We start from the raw sequence: 17,356 nt of genomic DNA, 5'->3' as shown, positions 1-17,356 counted from the left end.
ATTTCTCAGCTACTGCACTTTGCTTCCATGATTCAGATCAGACCGTTCGCGGCCAGCAGCATGTCAAGGGCACCCTACTGCGGTTTGAGACACTTTTTACACCTTCCAAGGACACATGCTGATTTCTGCACGGCCGTTCTAGCTGCAGCTTAATCCCTAAGAGCAAGATGCGTACCGTAAATTTCGTCTGCGGTAATGCTCTAAAACGAATCTGCGATATCACGCACGGCACGGCAGAACAGATATGCTAAAAACGGTACTGCAGATTTAAAATGATTTTCGCACTACAAAGTTTAGAGCACCACCATCGGAGTTCATCATGCATTCTATGGCATAAACCCATAGTTCAAACTAATTTTAACCTAGGGATCTGTCGCGGCTCCCACGCCCACGGGCAGATTGCGGCAGGGGGGGGGGGGGGGGGGGGGGGGGGGGGGGGGACCCGTAGATATAGAGCAGGGGCCAATATGTGGGCCACTTGTATATTTTTTATAGGCCAGGCTAGATATAAAACCACAAAAACACTAAAACTACCAGAATTATGCCGGCCGACAAGGTTTTGCAGCATCTGCTAGAGTTGCTCTACTACCGCAAAAAAAAAAAAGACAGAAACAACATATAAACTGATGACACACACATAAAAAAAGGAAAAGAAATAAACGAATTGTGAAGTCACCAGTTACAACCGTTAACATAGCTCACTGCACCCATCAAGTGTGCTTGTCAGGTAACAACATCTCACGCTTAAGACTAATCTAAACGAGCAACAAGATTCCAAGATACACGAGCCATACAAACCAACCCCAGTTACATTGCAAAATTCTCCGTCTAGGACTGCATGGCGTCATCCCCATCTGAATCCCCTTGCACTTCACTGAACATGTAGTCGCTCTGGCTGTCGATCAAGAACTGCGTCGATCTCTTCACGTCCAGAAACAGGTGGTACACCCGGCTTATGTCCTCCATCTCCACCACCTTGCCCTTGCGCTTCTGGCAAGCCAGGCCGGCAGAAGTGATCAGCTGGATTGCGTACCTGAGGGAGGTCTCGGTGCCAATCTTTGTGAGCAGATCCTTGCCCTCAGCAGACATTTCAACGTCTTCTTCCTCGCACCTGATGTCTAAGATCTTCCTGATCTCCTCCACCGTGTATGGTTGTGTTGTGATGATCAAGAGGCGGTCGAGAAAATCCGACGGTATACCATGTGGTGACCGGTAGTTGGTCCCGCGTATTGTTGTAATACCTCGATTCGTCGCAATAACAAGGATCGGAGCCATGTCATTCTCCAGAGCACGGTTGAGGAAGGAGAAGCATTCAATGTCCAGCATGTGGACTTCATCGATAAACAGAACGCCAGGGACGATCTCAGCCTTCCCTTCCTCTCTCCATTCGGCAACTTTTGTGTCGATCTGCTCCCTAACCTCTGCACGAATCTCACCAGTGTCACCAGTGAAAAGTGCAAGGAAGCCTTGTGTCCTGAACAGGAATAAAAAGATAACAAAAATGAGTTGGTTGGGGCATTTAAATTCCCAAAGTAAACTACACTCGTTGTCTCGAATATGCATATGAAACAAAATACTCTTTTGTATCATGCGATGTGATCAAGGATGCGATGGGGAAAAAGAAAACTTTGCTGGTATAAGGAAGATTGTAACAGAAAAGTTTGAAATTGTTCAAAACTATTTAAAGCAGCACTGTCATCTAAGAGAAGTATAGAATAATGTCAATAGTTTGGCATCAAAGACCTTCAGGAATAAAAAGATAGCAAAAATGCCACAGTAAACTACAGTCGAATACGCATATGAAACAAGATACCCGCTTGTATCATCTGATGTGATAAAGGATGGGGGGGGGGGGGGGGGGAACTTTGCTCGTATAAAGAAGATTGTAAAAGAAAAGTTTGAAAAAGTTCAAAACTATCCAAAGAATTAGTATCATCTAAGAGAAGCATAGAACAACGTCAATAGTTTCACGGAGAAGACCTTCAGCTAATAACAGCATCAATATCAGTTACAGATATCAACGGCTGCAGATATCTGCAGAATGTATGGATGCAAAATATGTTTAGCCCATCTCTGAGAACAGCTTCTATTTCCTTATACATGTATCATCTAACTTGTACAAATACTATATTGACTTGTGTTCATAGAACCATGTTTCTTTACATGAGCATCCCTGTAACAAACTGGAAGCTGCAAGATATCACAGATCATTTCTTTTGTATAAGAGTGGAAGGATCCTGCTGGATAAAATAGCACTCTGTATTTCTCTATGAACCAAAAAGCATACCAGAACCCAGTTTGTGCAGCGAGGACCAGATGAAACCACCTTTTCAAAGGTACTCCCTCTGTAAACTAATATAAGAGCGATTAGTTTACGGAGGGAGTATCAGCTAATCTTATGGCATGATAAAACTATAGTACGCACTCTCAATTGCACCTTCAAATTACCCGCATAACTCTATTAAATTCAACAGTTGTTAACAGGATTGGTGTTTCGCAGGGGGTGGATATTGATTGCAGGATCTTAATTGCCTATAATCTAATCTCAGAGGAATGATTTGCTAAAACCAATAGCACACCTGAACTGTGGCCTTGTAGGTTAATATTAACAATTAGCTGGTCAGCAAGTTTTTTTAACATTCAACCAAAATGGTGTGACGAACATGAAAATGTGGTTTATACTACAACACTGTTGTACATGAAGACATGAAAACTGATTATAATTTCTACATCCAATTTGGTTATGTCATGCATTCCATGGAAATATGCCTACGACTTAAAATACATTAATCAGAAGTCTCTGCTCGAATTTGTTCCAAATTAAAGCTCAGAGCAAGACTAGCTCGAGTAACCAGCAGCTAGATGATCTTATTCACTAACAGATAATTATGCATGAATCAGTATAGGTAAGGTCTAAAACAACAATAGATTGGCATACTAAAGCAGATGCTTTACAGTTCAGGATGTGCAAGTTTAGTATAAGTGAATCATTAACATAGGGTTACAGTATCCTTCGCTAAGCGAATAAGTTCCTGCAAACAGTAAAAATACTCCTTTCTGCAGATTTTTTTATAATAATACAAAAGTAGTTTGTGGGACGATGGATAGTCTATCACAGTGGTGACAAACACACACACTAAGCATAGCCTGGGTAGCTCAAAGTCACCAACAGTTATCCTACTTATTAATAGGTTTTAGTTCACAACAAGAATTATGGAACGGAGGGAGTAGAATATAAATTTTTACACCTAAATTTATATATAATCATTTTGGGAGACATGTAACTAGCAAGTGTCCTCTTGTGGCAGTAATGAGCAAAACCATGCGCCCTTCAAGGTTTCTATCTACTACATCGTGAAGGTTCAATGCAAATTACTGTCTAGTTTCTAGAGGCAAGAAAAGTGGCTTCATTGTTGTATGTCCAATTCTCTAACTAGGACAAATTTCTGCGAAGGAGGTGTGAAGTTACCTGCTATTGATGACATCAATCTCATGTAAGGTAACGCAGTGCATAACCTCCTTGCGCTTCTGGAGCTCTCCTTCAGGGCACTTGACAAACTTGGTGTGCGCACCAACAGCATCATAATCCCGTGACCTCCCAATGGAGCGGCCAAGCTTGGTAACCTTCCCGGAGGCCTTGTCCAGCGCAATCACATCCCCGCTCTGTACCTTCTCCTTCCCCAGGGCCTCAATCATCTTCCCACCCAGCTCATACACCGTCTCCATGTCCGTGGTCTTCAGCGTGAGCCTTCCAGTCTTGCCGGCCGCGGTAGCACCTGAAGGTATGCCCGAGCTACTGGCGGAGACAGGGCGGTCGATTGAGATCTCAACGACCTCGCCCTCAATGATCTCCGCCTCCTCCTTGATGCGAACGCCAATGGCGCGGCGGAACGCCTGGGTGAGCGCCTCGGTCTTGGAGAGGTCGAGGGAGAAGAGCTCGGAGGCAGCGACGGAGGCGAAGGGCGTCTCGGCGCCGAGCGACTTGGCGATGCCCATGGCGAGGGCGGTCTTGCCGGTCCCTGGCTGCCCTGCGAGGAGGACGGCGCGGCCGGCGATCTTCCCCTGGCGGATGAGCTGGAGGATGAGTCCAGCGGCGCGGCGCGCGGGGAGCTGGCCGACCATCCCCTCCGAGGCATCGCGGGCCTCGATGGAGGAGTCCAGCCCCAGCCCCCGGATGTGGGAGTGCGCGCCTATGCGCTCGATGCGGGTTAGGTCGCGGCTCTCCGACAGCCGCTTCAGCTCCGCCATGATCACCGCCCGCCGCCGCCGCCGCTTAGATGTTGCCCTTTTTCGTGAGATGGGGGAAGAAGGTTTAAGGCTAGAAGGGGAACGAGCTAGGGTTTAGCAGTCGCCGGTCAGGTGGATATATATGGAGGCGGAGGGGAGGAGGAAAGGAGGGGAGAAAAATGAGAAGAGCGGAAGTGTGTTTGTCGTCTTGATCGTAATGGGCCGGTATCTTCAGCCCAGATGTAATGCCATTCCCCCTCCTTCTCAGAGAAAACAAAAGTGCTAACAGGACCCCCTACAAAAACAATGCTTCTCCTCAAAAAACAAGGACGCTGATAACGCTCACACGTGTGATGAAAGCGATATCCGTTCACATGTCTTATAACACATAAACTGCGTTAAATCACCGCATGCATGCATGTGAGAATCTTTTTTGATTTCCAATTTTTAAAATAGTTTATCTTTTAAATGAAAAATTCGATTGAAGATCCGTTTTCACCATTAAATCCATCATCACGAGATCTTCGAAACTAGATCGCATATCAATATATTTCGACGACATTTTTGGGGGGGTTAAAAGTTGCCATGTCTATTGCACATGAATTATCATGGTGTTTATGCTGAAGTTGACATGATATGTTTCAGCTATTTTCTGCTACATTTAAAAATAAATTCATAATTTTCATGATTCATACACTAAAATTGCCATGAACCATAAACTAAAATTGCCAAAATACATGCACTTAAAATTGTAATGATTCATACAAAAAATAATTTTCATGGTCAAAGTACTGAAATTGTCATGGTCAAAATACTAAAATTGCCATGCTCTATAAACTAAATTTGTCATATGGCAACTTTAGTGTAAACACTATGACAACTACGGTGTAAATATCATGGCAACTTTTGAGCAAAAAAAACCATCATATCAACATGGAATCTGGTTTAAAGATCTCGTCAAGACGAATTTAATGATGAAAACGAAATTTTAATTGAATTTTTTTAATTAGAAGATAAAATATTTTTAAGCCAAAAATCAAAAAGATCCACGTTGATGTCATCTATTTTGACGTGGCAAAATGAATGATAATGAAAGAGTTTGAGCTATGTTGCTTCATGTCACACGTGTGGGCGTTAATATTTGTGAAAAACAAAAACAATGCTAACATGCGGGATTACTCAGCTTCCTCTGTCACTCTGGAATACATCCGTTCCATGTCTCAAAAAAAATACATTTGTTCCGTTAAAAGATTAAAATTTTCTTATGACATCTAACACAACACTTCCTGCGGGTATACAATGTGCTAAAACGCCACAATATGTCTAACACGGTGTTGTGGGAGCTCCTATACGGTGCTTTAAGCATCCGGTTCAGATAGCTGGTGCTCACTGCCGCCCTCTAGTGAGCCAGCCCACGACACGCAGCACAATGAATATTAAGAACATCTCTAACAGGCGCCAAACGCGCCGTACGTAAAAAATAACTTTAGCACGTGTTTATCGTCTGGTTTGCCGCGGCGCGCAGCACTGGCTCCAGCAGCCGCGCTAAAATGTAGCGCGTGCGCCACTCCAGCAGCGCGTAAAAATGCAGTGCGCGCGACTCTCGTACAAACAACATATGCATTCGAAAACAGAAGCAAAAAGATCAAAACAAACAAAAATAAATAATTCAATTTCGTTTATTACAACTCAAACCAACAGTTTATCGTTCAATACAACAAATAGTGCAATTAAACGCAACAAATAGTTCAACAATACAATAACGAACACACAAATCATGATGCTCTTTGTCGTCCATTTCATGCCCACCACTCCTCAATGAGATCCTTCTGAAGATCATTATGCGTTGCGGAACGTCGAATGGCATGATAGGAGGTGTTTGTTTCTAGGTGTTTTGTCGAACACCTTGCGGGCGCCGAGCGGCAGCGAGCGCGCGGACGCTGTTCGTCGGAGGACCAGCGCGCGCGCGGGGCGGCGGGACTAGAGGGGGGCCGGAGAAAGCGCGCGCGGGACGGAGATAGGCCGGGGAAGCGCCAGAACGGTCGCCGGCTGACGCGGTCGGCGGCGGCGGCGCGGCTGGATGGGGGGAGGTGTGAGCGAGCGCGCGAGAGTCCAGCGCGCGGGAGCGGACGCAACAAATAAGCGGCCGCGATTGCATTTCGGCCCACGCGCTGGACTACATATGCCGCACGCGCTGTTTTCGTGCGCCCGCTGGAGCAATTATTTCCGCTTGCGCGCGCTAAAACGGAAAATTTTACGACGCGACGCTACTTTAGCGCGCCTGCTGGAGATGTTCTTATAGAGCAAAAAACACCCTAAAAGTGTTACTTTCATGAGCAATCGACATCGCGCCGTCCCGCTCCAGTGCCGGTTGCCTAACCACTAGAGCAGCAAGGCGCTTGTAAGTCATTATCGCATGAACATTTTAAGAATAAGTGCGGCCGCGCAATTAATTGCACAAAGATTTTAGAAAAAAAGATTTTTTTAAAAAATGTGAATGAAATTCGAAAGTTCATAGATTTCAAAACAAATCACGAATTCAAAGAAATTCACAAATTAGATAAAAAAAGTTCATCCATTTTTGAAAAGTTCGCAAATTTAAAAAACATCAATTTTAAAAATCATTTCATCGATTTTGGAAAAAAAATCATCATTTTTTTAAAAAACAACGATTTTGAAAATAGTTCATCAGTTCTGAGAAAATTTCATTGTTTTAAAAACACAAATTTTGAAAAATGTTCATCAATTTTGAAAAAAGTTCATGGATTTTTGGAAAAGCTCGACTATTTTGAAGAAAATGTTCATCGATTTAAAATCACGCATTTAAGAAAATAAATAAATAGAAAAGAAAAAACAGAAGAGAAAAAAAGCAAACTGGAAAAAGGATAAAAGAACAAATAAAGTTACTATACACAAGTGCGTAATGTCCCTAATGGTTAGCCCAGCGCGCTGTGCGCATGAAGCGCTAAATAGGATTCGCCCAGTGTTGTTCACACGTTGAAATATGAGGGTGGGCCTAAGGCTTATTTAACAATTTTAAAAAATCTCTAAGGGTCCATGTGGGATATATGGCAATGGGTGTGATGCGAAGTTTAGTCTATACCGCTAGTGAAGAAGGAGTTGGGTCTCCTTATAAGGGATTCTCTTCCGCATGCTATTGGAGTTTGAGAAGAGAAGTGGTTCTCGCGCCGTGGGTTGCAGAAATGACCTGAGCCGAGCCCATACCTATGCACTTACTTTTGTCGGTCAGGAACGGAGACCCCGCCTCTTCGGATTCTATACGGGAGAGGGACGATTATGTTTTTGGGGGGCGTCTCCTACGCGACTGCTCGCCGCCGTTCGCCCGCGTCGTCTTCATCGTCACCATGTCCACCACCAACGAAACCGACCGTGCCGCCGCCGAGAAACTCGAAGCCGAGAAGAAGGCCGCCGAGGACGCTGCTGCTGCCACCGCCACCGCCATGGTCGCCGTCTGGCCGATTGGAGGGTATAACTCGTTTATCCCGCTCCTATCGATTTCTGTTTTAGCCATGCTAGCGTTATACGTAGATGTATCTGCTGTTAGCGTAGTATGTGCTTGCGTGACCAAATATCAGCATGTGTTTATTTCTATCAATGAGATGCTAGTAATTTACTCGTGGATTTGATTGATCGAAATATTGCTAATATATTCAACAAGACACTCCTTCATTGAGTGCTCAATGTCCACGTGTGTTTGGGCTTTGACAAAAGAAGTTCTTGAACATATGATGCATACTACGGCCAGCGCAAGAAATTGTCTGTTCTCACTACAGGCTTCACTATCGCATGATCATTTCGTTGGTATGGCCGTGACTTTATGGATAATTTGGATGGCTGGGAGCAAAGCTATCCATGAAGATGATTTTCAATCTCCTCTTGCGACACATTTATTCATTATGATATGTCTAACGGATCTTGAATCATCACAGACCAAAAGTCCCACTCATGGACCCCCAGTTAGGGTGCAACATAGGACGTCATGGGTGACACCTCCTACGGGTTTTGTGAAATTAAATGCGTATTGAGCTGTTGCTCGGAACGAACCCAAAGGGTGGTGGGAGTCGTGTCCCGGGATCACTTGGGAGGTTCCCTAGGCTCTTCGGCTATGACTTTTAATCATATTGTTGATCTCGTCACGTTATAGGCCCTTGCTTGCAGAGAGGTACAGTCACTCGCGCTTGATTTTTGAATCTTCATTGTCTTCATGAGATTGACAAGGGGTGGTGAAAGATATAGCAGGAGGAGGTCTACATGGGGCAATTATCAAAAAGATTTTGCAGAGCAAAATTGACTATGAAGCTTGTAATTTTATTCATGAGGGTAGAAGTAGTAAATTTTAGGCTCATTATATGGCTAAGCATGCAATAACATTATATGGTGTCTTCCACATTTGGTTGGGAGTGTCAAATGATCTTGGAATGATGGATATGAACATCCCTGAGCAATAAAGTGAGGCAAAGTTTTAAGAAAAAACATGAAATTAAAAAATGCGAATAAAAATTAACTCTCGAGCAAGTGAATTTTCCAAAAGAAAAGGATGATGTTCGAAGTGAAAACATATAGTTAAAGTCATTGGCCCGGTAGTCCTTAGTTTTCTGATTTTATGTTCCGGTGATGACCTTTTTCCTGATATTGCTGGCCATAGTGGTTACCATGCATCTCACTTCACGATTCACGTGCAGTACTATCTAGTTGTCGCGGCTAGCTGGCGAATTAGCCCTTGTTGAAATTGTATCTATTGTTGAAGGGTTCCACTAGACTTTCTCTCGTTTCCTCCTCTAGCCCTAGGCGGTTAGGGCAAAACTTTTTCTCCGGACTTCATCAGCCAGCCTGTATATTCGTCTCTCCTTTGCATACCACTCTAGCGCTGTGTGGAAGTTGTAGGATGGCTGAATATTGTGTTATTGTGTTGCATTAATCTGACCCTCATGGGGTATATGTACGAGCACATGTGAGGGAGAGAGACTTGGAGCGCAAGACAAGATATTGCATGTTTAAACTAATTCTATCTCTATCTTCTTATTTCTAACTCAAATGTTATTGTACTTCTAAAACGCCAAATCTATGTAAGGGTTCAACGGCAACGACTGTGGCTCCACGGCGTTGGTCTTAGGGGCATGTGCATGAAGACTTCCCGGCTGTCATTGACAAGGTTGAGCCGACTACGTTAAAGAAGCGGCGACATCGGCGCGTCAATGACTCATTCTGGCGGCAGTCGGTGGTATCGAAATCTAGATGTATTTTTTATTATGTTTGAGATCCTTTGTGTTTTCAATAAACTTTTATAATAGACCTGATCCTTTCCGCAAGAAGAAAGCAGTATTATCAAACATTCATGTGGGGTCGTAATATCCGTGTGCTCCTGATTATAAATAGACATGACATTATGAAGGTATTTAATAGGTTGCATCGTCTTTAGGCTATTTGCATTTGTGACTGAGTTGGGCCTAGTTGAGGAAATACATGTCAAAAATCATGTTCTACACATATCTTTGTAGGTTGCATATAGGTTGGCTGCACTAGGGAATCAATTTTCACCTGACGTTCGGCAGCCTACGTTGGGCCGGGTTGAGGCACTACGTGATGTTTGGTTGTATACAGTGGGCCCGATTAAGAATTAACAACCTCGGATTTGAACGTCATGTTTGGTTGGATGCCGGCACCCCGGCTCAGAGCAATCGGTTTATCTTGCATTGCCAGCCCAAAAACCAAGTCTTCTGGCAACACACAGCAACATGACACAGAAACAACCGCTTTATTGATGCTAGCGGATTACACGGGTCTGATATTACATCGAGGTAAGAGGCCAAGCGGCACACACAGTGCGGTTGAACAATATGTACATTATTTTGTGAACATAAAGGGGCCTCGGTTACACGAACTACGCGGCAGCGGAAGAACGACGAAGTGGAACTCCATAGCACAGGACACCGACGTGGACACGGCCTAGACGCAGGAAGCTCTCCGATGCGAAACGACTTGCCTGAAAACTAGCATGACACGTCAGGTCAGTACATTGAATGTGCTTGCAAGCTCACAACAAACATAAGCATAATGACAAACAATACCATGACCATTAATCAGATTAATGCAGTGCAAGTAATGCTACTAATGCGGTGAAACCAACATGTGCACCGAGTCCCACGGACTCGCTTACCAGACTTGTTACCTCGTAACCAAACGATGCTCATACCAGGATCACAACTGAAACCAATCACTTACGATCAGCTCATGATCTCCAGAATCATCAGTGCCATCAACAGTTATTTAGTGCGCAAGATTAATTATAAAAGTTGATCCATGGTGTGACTTACTTCCGAGTTGTGCCCATAACCAAGGACGCGGCTATCGATAGATTTAATACACTCTGCAGAGGTAGCGCACTTTACCCACACCACGGAATCCACGGCCTCGCCCTCCCATTCGGGTGGACCACGACATTCCGACGAAACCCTCCCTTTGTCATGACACTCCCCCGGCCACTTCGACAAACTCCCTCTCAGGGCTATGTCCTGGGTGGCCCCGTGTCTACCAAAGACACCAACGGCCACCGTCGTGGCAAAACGGTCCCAAAAGGGGACAAGGTACCATAAAAACAAACGGGCACACAAGGTTATGTCTGCTTACCGGGCCAGGGTATGCATGCCCATAACCTTCCGTCGTTGGAGGCACCGGCGAGAGGCACAACAAAGGGTCGAATCAAGACCTCCCACAATGTAAATGTGGTCGCACTGAGAAAACCCGATTCAGTGGCACCATGACTTGATCAACGTCATATTCAAGTGGACTTATTAACAGGTTTAACTTGAAAAAAATTAAACTACCAAGTCAAGCGATGCCATGATTATGCAACTAATCAACATGCAAAGCATACAACTCCCATGTACGGATCAAACTTATCAACATAACTTTCTTGCACTACTCATGATTAAACTTTACTGGTTCTCACTCAACTTCTATTATTATGCAATATTTTTACTAACTCATAATTTTTATGAAGATATCACTTAACAAAAGAACTAGCATTATTTACCATAGCAATACCACTAAGGCAAAAATTTATTCTACTAGACCAAACTAGTCCAAGATTTCAACCAGTAACTTAAACAAGCATTTCAAGAATGACAAAGTAACTAGCAAGCAATCATACTTATTTAACAAATTTTTAAATGCATATAAGAACTCATATTTAAGTAGAAACAATCATAGATATTGAAATGACACCATCCAAATGCTGGTGTGGCTTGCCTTAGTGCAGAGGAGGGTCACACTCCTCCTGGTTATCTTCAAGGCAAGATCCTCCTTCTGAAAATAAATTAAAACCACAACACAAAATATTAAAACCATTCTGATAATCACCAGAAATTCTAGACAGCAAGGAAAATTCCACATTTTGGTGTGCTACTAGAGCTTTCTGAAACAAACACAATGCAAAAAGAATAAACTCATTTGGACTTAGGAGCTAGGAGTTATTAGTGGTCAAAGTTGTGGTCAAAGATTTGAATTATTTTGAATAAATCAGAAAACCTGGGGGGTGACGTCGATGGCGTAAAGCTAGGATACACCTCCACTCGTACCGCTTTGGGTGCGAGTGGTGAGGCTGACATCGGGCCCTACCGGTCAGGAGAGAGGGGGAGAGAGGAAACAGAGCGCGGCGGTGCTCCGCCAGATCTTACATCGGCGACGAGTGGGTTTTGGGCAAAACCAGAGGGATAGAAGTGGAGAGGGGGTCGGGTCGCACCTTCTCATACCCGTGGCTTGTCGGGGGATGGCCGGAGTTTCTCGCAATCAAGCTCGCAAACGGCGGTGGCGGACGAGTCTTGCCGGAGAGGAAGAAGACAATGATGAGGGGTGACTTCAGGGGCTCAGTTGTGTTCAGGCGACACCAGAGGATCCCCAACGACGCACCTGAGAGGTTGATAGGGCTAGAGGGGCTTTGGAGTAGGGTGGTTGGGCTGTGGGGATCGCCGGCGAGCTCTGGTCGAGGTCGACGGCCAGAGGCCTGCCCGACTGGGCTACGGCTTCTCTACGCGGTTGTGGTGGTTGGGTGGTGCGGTGTGAGGCTACGTAGCGGAGGGAATGGCTCTATATATAGCCGGAGCGAGAGGGGGGTATGTGGCGCTGCCGGAGTTCTCTGGAGACCAGCGAACAGTGACGAAAGGCACTAGAGGGAAGGGGCAAAGGCTCAGTGTGTAGGTGGGAGCTGTCCACACTCGTGGACGAGCACAGGAGGCAGGGGGAGAAAACAAGTGCACGAGCGCACTGTGGCTTTTAGCCGCGACGTGCCCGTGCTCGCTACGGCGTCTCCGGTGTCGGCGAGCGCCAGGGAGGGGTCAAAGTTGATGATTCGAGGCCGGTGGTGTGGTGCGGCAGTCGTCGGCAAGCTCTGGCTCAAGCACGCGCCGAACAAAGGCGTTGGCGCTACCCAGAGCGCGTCGAACGCATGCCAGACCCAGTGTCCACACGCGGTCACTGCCCTGGCATGGTCAAAACGATGCCCATGACTGGCCAAACCTTGTCTGGGCTAAAGTCCATGCAGTGATAGGTCTAGAGAAGTTGAGGACTCATCGCCAAGCCGACCAGATGTGACTCAACCATCTTGGCAAGTTTCTGGACAGAAACTTGGATGCTACGTTTGGATAGCTTCTAGATGGCCATTAGGGCTGATCTCTTGGGGTTTAGGTTTTCTTAGGAGGGTGAAGAGGCTCAAGAAAAATCAAGGCCAAAGGATCAAGGAAAAATGCACTTGCTGTACAAAGTGCAATTTTGGACCAGAAGAGAAATTATTTTCTATAGCAAAACTATTACAAAAATTCATGCAATATTTTTGCTTGGGAAGGTGGGCCATGGTTCAAAGAATATTCAGGAATTATTTCAGATTTTTTGGAGTGATAAAAATGGGGGTTGCTTTGGAGCACTAGTTTCTGAAATAGGCTTAAGAAGAGAAAATGAATATTTTTCTTTTAGGAAAAATATTCATTTGGTTATTTTGGGGATTTTCAGATAAATGAGATAGAAGGAGAAGTAGATAGGTCACTTGGGTGAAAGTCAAGGGCATGCCCAAGTAACAAGTCCATTTGAATTGATTCCAAAACTCAAATCCAATGCAAAGGCAAAACCATGTCCGAAAAAAGAGAGAAAGCAAAATCCAGGCTGTCACAAACCTCCCCACTTATGATGAATCTCGTCCTTGAGATTCGGTTGCTTGGGAAAACCATTCTGGGTAGGCAATCCTTAAAAATTCCTCTCTTTCCCAGGTTGCCTCTTCCTTGGTGTGATGTTCCCACTGAACCTTGTAAAACCTTAGCACTTTGCTGCGAGTGACTCTTTCTGTCTCATCCAATATTCTGTTTGGCTTTTCCTCATACGTCAAATCCTTAGCCAATTCTATCTCGGCCATATCAGTCCTTTTCTCCGGTGGCGCGATACATCTCCTTAGCTGTGAGACATGAAACACACTGTGTACCTTTGACAATTTGGGTGGCAATTCCAATTGATATGCAATTGTTCTAACTTTGGCCATGACTAGAAACAGACCGATATATCTGGGTGCCACTTTTCCTCGGGTCTGAAACCTATTAACTCCTTTCATAGGGGTGACTCGGAGATAGACGTGTTCTCCGGGTTCGAAGCTAATTTGCCGATGTTTGGCGTCATAGTAACTCTTCTGTCGAGATTTGGCCAACCGCAGTCTGTCTCGGATTTCCTTGACTTGCTTCTCCGCTTCGAGCATCAAATCAGTTCCGAAAATATGACTGTCCCCAGTTTGAGACCAATTCAGCGGAGTGCAGCACGTACGGCCATACAGAGCTTCAAAAGGTGACATCTTCAAGCTGGTCTAGAAACTGTTGTTGTAGGAAAACTCAGTGTATGGTAGACAGTCTTCCCACTTGGGCCCTTGGGCCAATGCACATGCCCGGAGTATATCCTTGAGTATTTGGTTTACTCGCTCAGTTTGTCATCTGTGTGGGGATGATAAGCCGTGCTGTATTTCAGAGCAGTTCCCAAGGCTTGATGTAGTCGGGACCAAAATGTTGAAGTGAAGAGAGATCCTCTATCCGAAGTGATAGTCTTTGGTACTCCATACAGACTGACGATTTGGGACACATACAATTGTGCAAGTTGATCGGCACGGTAGGTGGTCCGGTTGGGAAGAAAATGTGCCACCTTCGTTAAGGTGTCCACTATGACCCATATTGCGTCATTTCCTTGGTGAGTCCTTGGTAAACCGGTGATGAAATCCATGTAGGCATCATCCCATTTCCATTGGGATACAGGTAACGGTTGAAGGAGTCCAGCGGGTTTTTGGTGTTCCGCCTTTACCTTGTTGCATATATCACAACAAGCCACAAAGTAAGCGATGCCGTTCTTCATTCCATTCCACCAGAAAACCTGACGAAGGTCTTCGTACATTTTAGTGCCACCTGGGTGAATCGAGTATGACGATTCATGTGCTTCTATCAATATTTTCTTCCTCGGACCTTCTTGACTGGGTACGCAAATCCTTCCTCGGAATCTCAACGTACCTTGCTGATCTCTAGAGAAATCATGTGTCTGTCCTGCTTGCATACGCTTGGCATATAATTGCAATGATTTGTCATTTGCTTGAGCGCTGTGAATTTCTTCTTCGAGGGTAGGAGCAACTTCCAACATACTGGCAAGACCGACATCCATGATTACCAAATTAAGCCGGACAATTTCTTCATAAAGCTCAGGAGGCAAAGATTCCCTTAGAGCATTTAGGTTGGCCGGTTTGCGGCTGAGAGCGTCAGCAACCACATTAGCTTTGCCCGGGTGATAATTAATACCGAGGTCGTAATCCTTAACCAACTCGAGCCATCTTCGCTGACGAAGGTTAAAATCGGGCTGAGTGAATATATACTTGAGACTCTTGTGGTCGGTAAATATCTGGCACCTCTTTCCAATGAGATAATGTCTCCAAATCTTCAGAACATGCACCACCGCAGCCAATTGCAAATCATGAGTGGGATAATTTCCCTTGTGTGGCCATAGTTGTCGGGATGCATAAGCAACAACCTTGCCATCTTGCATACATATGCAGCCAAGGCCTTTACTGGAGGCGTCACAGTAGACATCAAAACTGCGGTAGATGTCGGGAAGAGTCAATACTGGTGCAGATGTCAATCTAGTTTTTAGCTCCTTGAAACTCCATTTGCATTCCTTAGTCCATTCAAACTTCTTATCCTTCTTTAGTAGCTCTATCATGGGCTTGGCAATCTTGGAGAATCCTTCAATAAAACGGTGATAATATCCAGCTAGTCCAAGGAAACTTTGGATTTCTGAGCTGTCGTGGGTGCGGACCAATCAAGTACATCTTTTACCTTGCTTGGATCCACGGATATCCCTTCTGCCGAGAGAACATGTCCTAAAAATCCAACTTGCTTGAGCCAAAACTCACATTTGCTGAACTTGGCATAAAGCTGATGATCGCGGAGCCTCTACAAAACTGCTCGGAGGTGGTCCTTGTGTTCGTCTTTGCTTTTTGAGTAAATGAGGATGTCATCGATGAACACCACCACAAATTTGTCCAAGAAGTCCACAAACACCTTATTCATCATATGCATGAAGAAGGCTGGGGCGTTGGTGAGGCCGAATGACATAACGGTATACTCATAAAGACCATACCGAGTAGTGAACGCGGTCTTGGGAATATCTTCCTTCTTGATTTTGAGTTGATGATATCCAGTACTCAAATCAATTTTGGAGAATACTTTGGCCCCACTGAGTTGATCAAACAAATCATCAATCCTTGGTAGTGGATACTTATTTTTGATGGTGACGTCATTCAGCTGTCGGTAGTCTACGCACATCCGAAGACTGCCATCCTTTTTATCCATGAATATCACGGGTGATCCCCACGGTGAAGAGCTTGGGCAGATGTATCCTTTCTGCAGCATCTCATCCAGTTGTTTCTTTAATTCCACCAATTCTGATGAAGGCAACGGATAGTATTTCTTGTGTATCGGTGTGGTTCCAGGCACCAAGTCAATTGCAAACTCCAGTTCTATGTCTGGCAACATTCCTGGTTATTCTTCAGGAAATACATTGGGATACTCACTGACCACGGGAATCAATTCCACCTCTTCAGCCACGGCGGTGAAAACCATATCCTTCTTTGGTATGCTTTTGCAGGCATAAAAACTTGCAGTTCGACCCTCCTGATTTGCCATGGTAACTTCTCTGGTCGCACAGTTGATGCATACTTGGTATTGGGTCAACCAATTCATTCCCAGAATAATATCCAATTTGTCAGAATCGATGATTATCAGAGACATTGGAAACTTGACCCCCTTGATATCAATTTCCAGATTACGGCATACCAGATTGCTTATGAGCAAGGATCTCGGGGATTGTACCAACATATGTTTTCCCAAAATCAAGCAAGGAAATTTGTTTTGGGCAGCAAAACTCCGCGAAATAAAAGAGTGGGAAGCCCCAGAGTCATATAAAATTATGGCAGGTATGTTATTCATAGGGAACATACTAATGACGACTTCCGGGTCTTCTTGGGCTTCATCGGCGGAGATATGATGGATTTGCCCTTGGATGGCACTCGGGCCAGGATATGTCTCCAGATAGTTGACTTGCGGATGGAATGGAGCTGCTGGCTTACCGTTCTTGGGGCACTGTCTGGCGTAATGTCCGGTTTTCCCACAACTGAAACAGGAATTGTTGCGCTGACAATCTTCTCCTACCGGGCTGGTCACGATATTCTTGACTTGAGTGGTGGCCTTGTTGACATTTTGCTGCCAGTTGGGTTTGTACTCAACCTGAGTCTGTTGCCACGTACAAGCCTTCTACACGGGTTGCATATCCTTCTTAGGCTCAAATTTGCGTTTGTGGTCATTATTAGCTGGCTTGTTGTCGTGCATGAGCTTGTGTTCCCATTCTGCGATGAGAGCCTTGTTCACCAGAGTTTGGAAGTCCGGAAAATCAAACATGTTGAGAGTGCACCTGAGATGCTGATTCAGTCCTCCAAGAAATCTGTCGACCTTCCGTTCTTCGATGGCCACATCATAGAGGGAATAGCGGGCCAAATGGTTGAATTTATTCAGGTACTCGCTGACTGACATGCTTCCCTGAGTGA

The 17,356-nt window shown here is 45.0% G+C and overlaps 1 protein-coding gene across 1 annotated transcript; it reads right to left on the bottom strand.

Annotated features, from left to right (window-relative positions):
* Window positions 1-679: 679 nt before the first annotated feature.
* On the bottom strand, window positions 680-4,353 carry LOC123188113 (ruvB-like 2). The gene is made up of 2 exons (XM_044600155.1): window positions 3,470-4,353; window positions 680-1,474 (listed from the first exon to the last, which is right to left on the bottom strand). The coding sequence occupies exons 1-2, from the start codon at window positions 4,246-4,248 to the stop codon at window positions 829-831; spliced, it is 1,425 nt and encodes a 474-aa protein (XP_044456090.1). The 5' UTR covers window positions 4,249-4,353; the 3' UTR covers window positions 680-828.
* Window positions 4,354-17,356: the final 13,003 nt, after the last annotated feature.

Source organism: Triticum aestivum, chromosome 2A, assembly GCF_018294505.1.
Source record: "Triticum aestivum cultivar Chinese Spring chromosome 2A, IWGSC CS RefSeq v2.1, whole genome shotgun sequence".
Classification (NCBI taxonomy): domain Eukaryota; kingdom Viridiplantae; phylum Streptophyta; class Magnoliopsida; order Poales; family Poaceae; genus Triticum; species Triticum aestivum.
Note: the sequence above shows the minus strand (reverse complement) of the source record. Positions and strands in the feature narration are given on the sequence as shown.

Excerpts from the sequence above, each read along its gene's own strand:
- LOC123188113 (XM_044600155.1), bottom strand. The coding sequence starts at position 4,248 with ATGGCGGAGCTGAAGCGGCTGTCGGAGAGCCGCGACCTAACCCGCATC. Across the intron at positions 1,475-3,469 it reads ATTGATGTCATCAATAGCAG|GACACAAGGCTTCCTTGCAC; the intron begins GTAACTTCACAC and ends ATTCCTGTTCAG.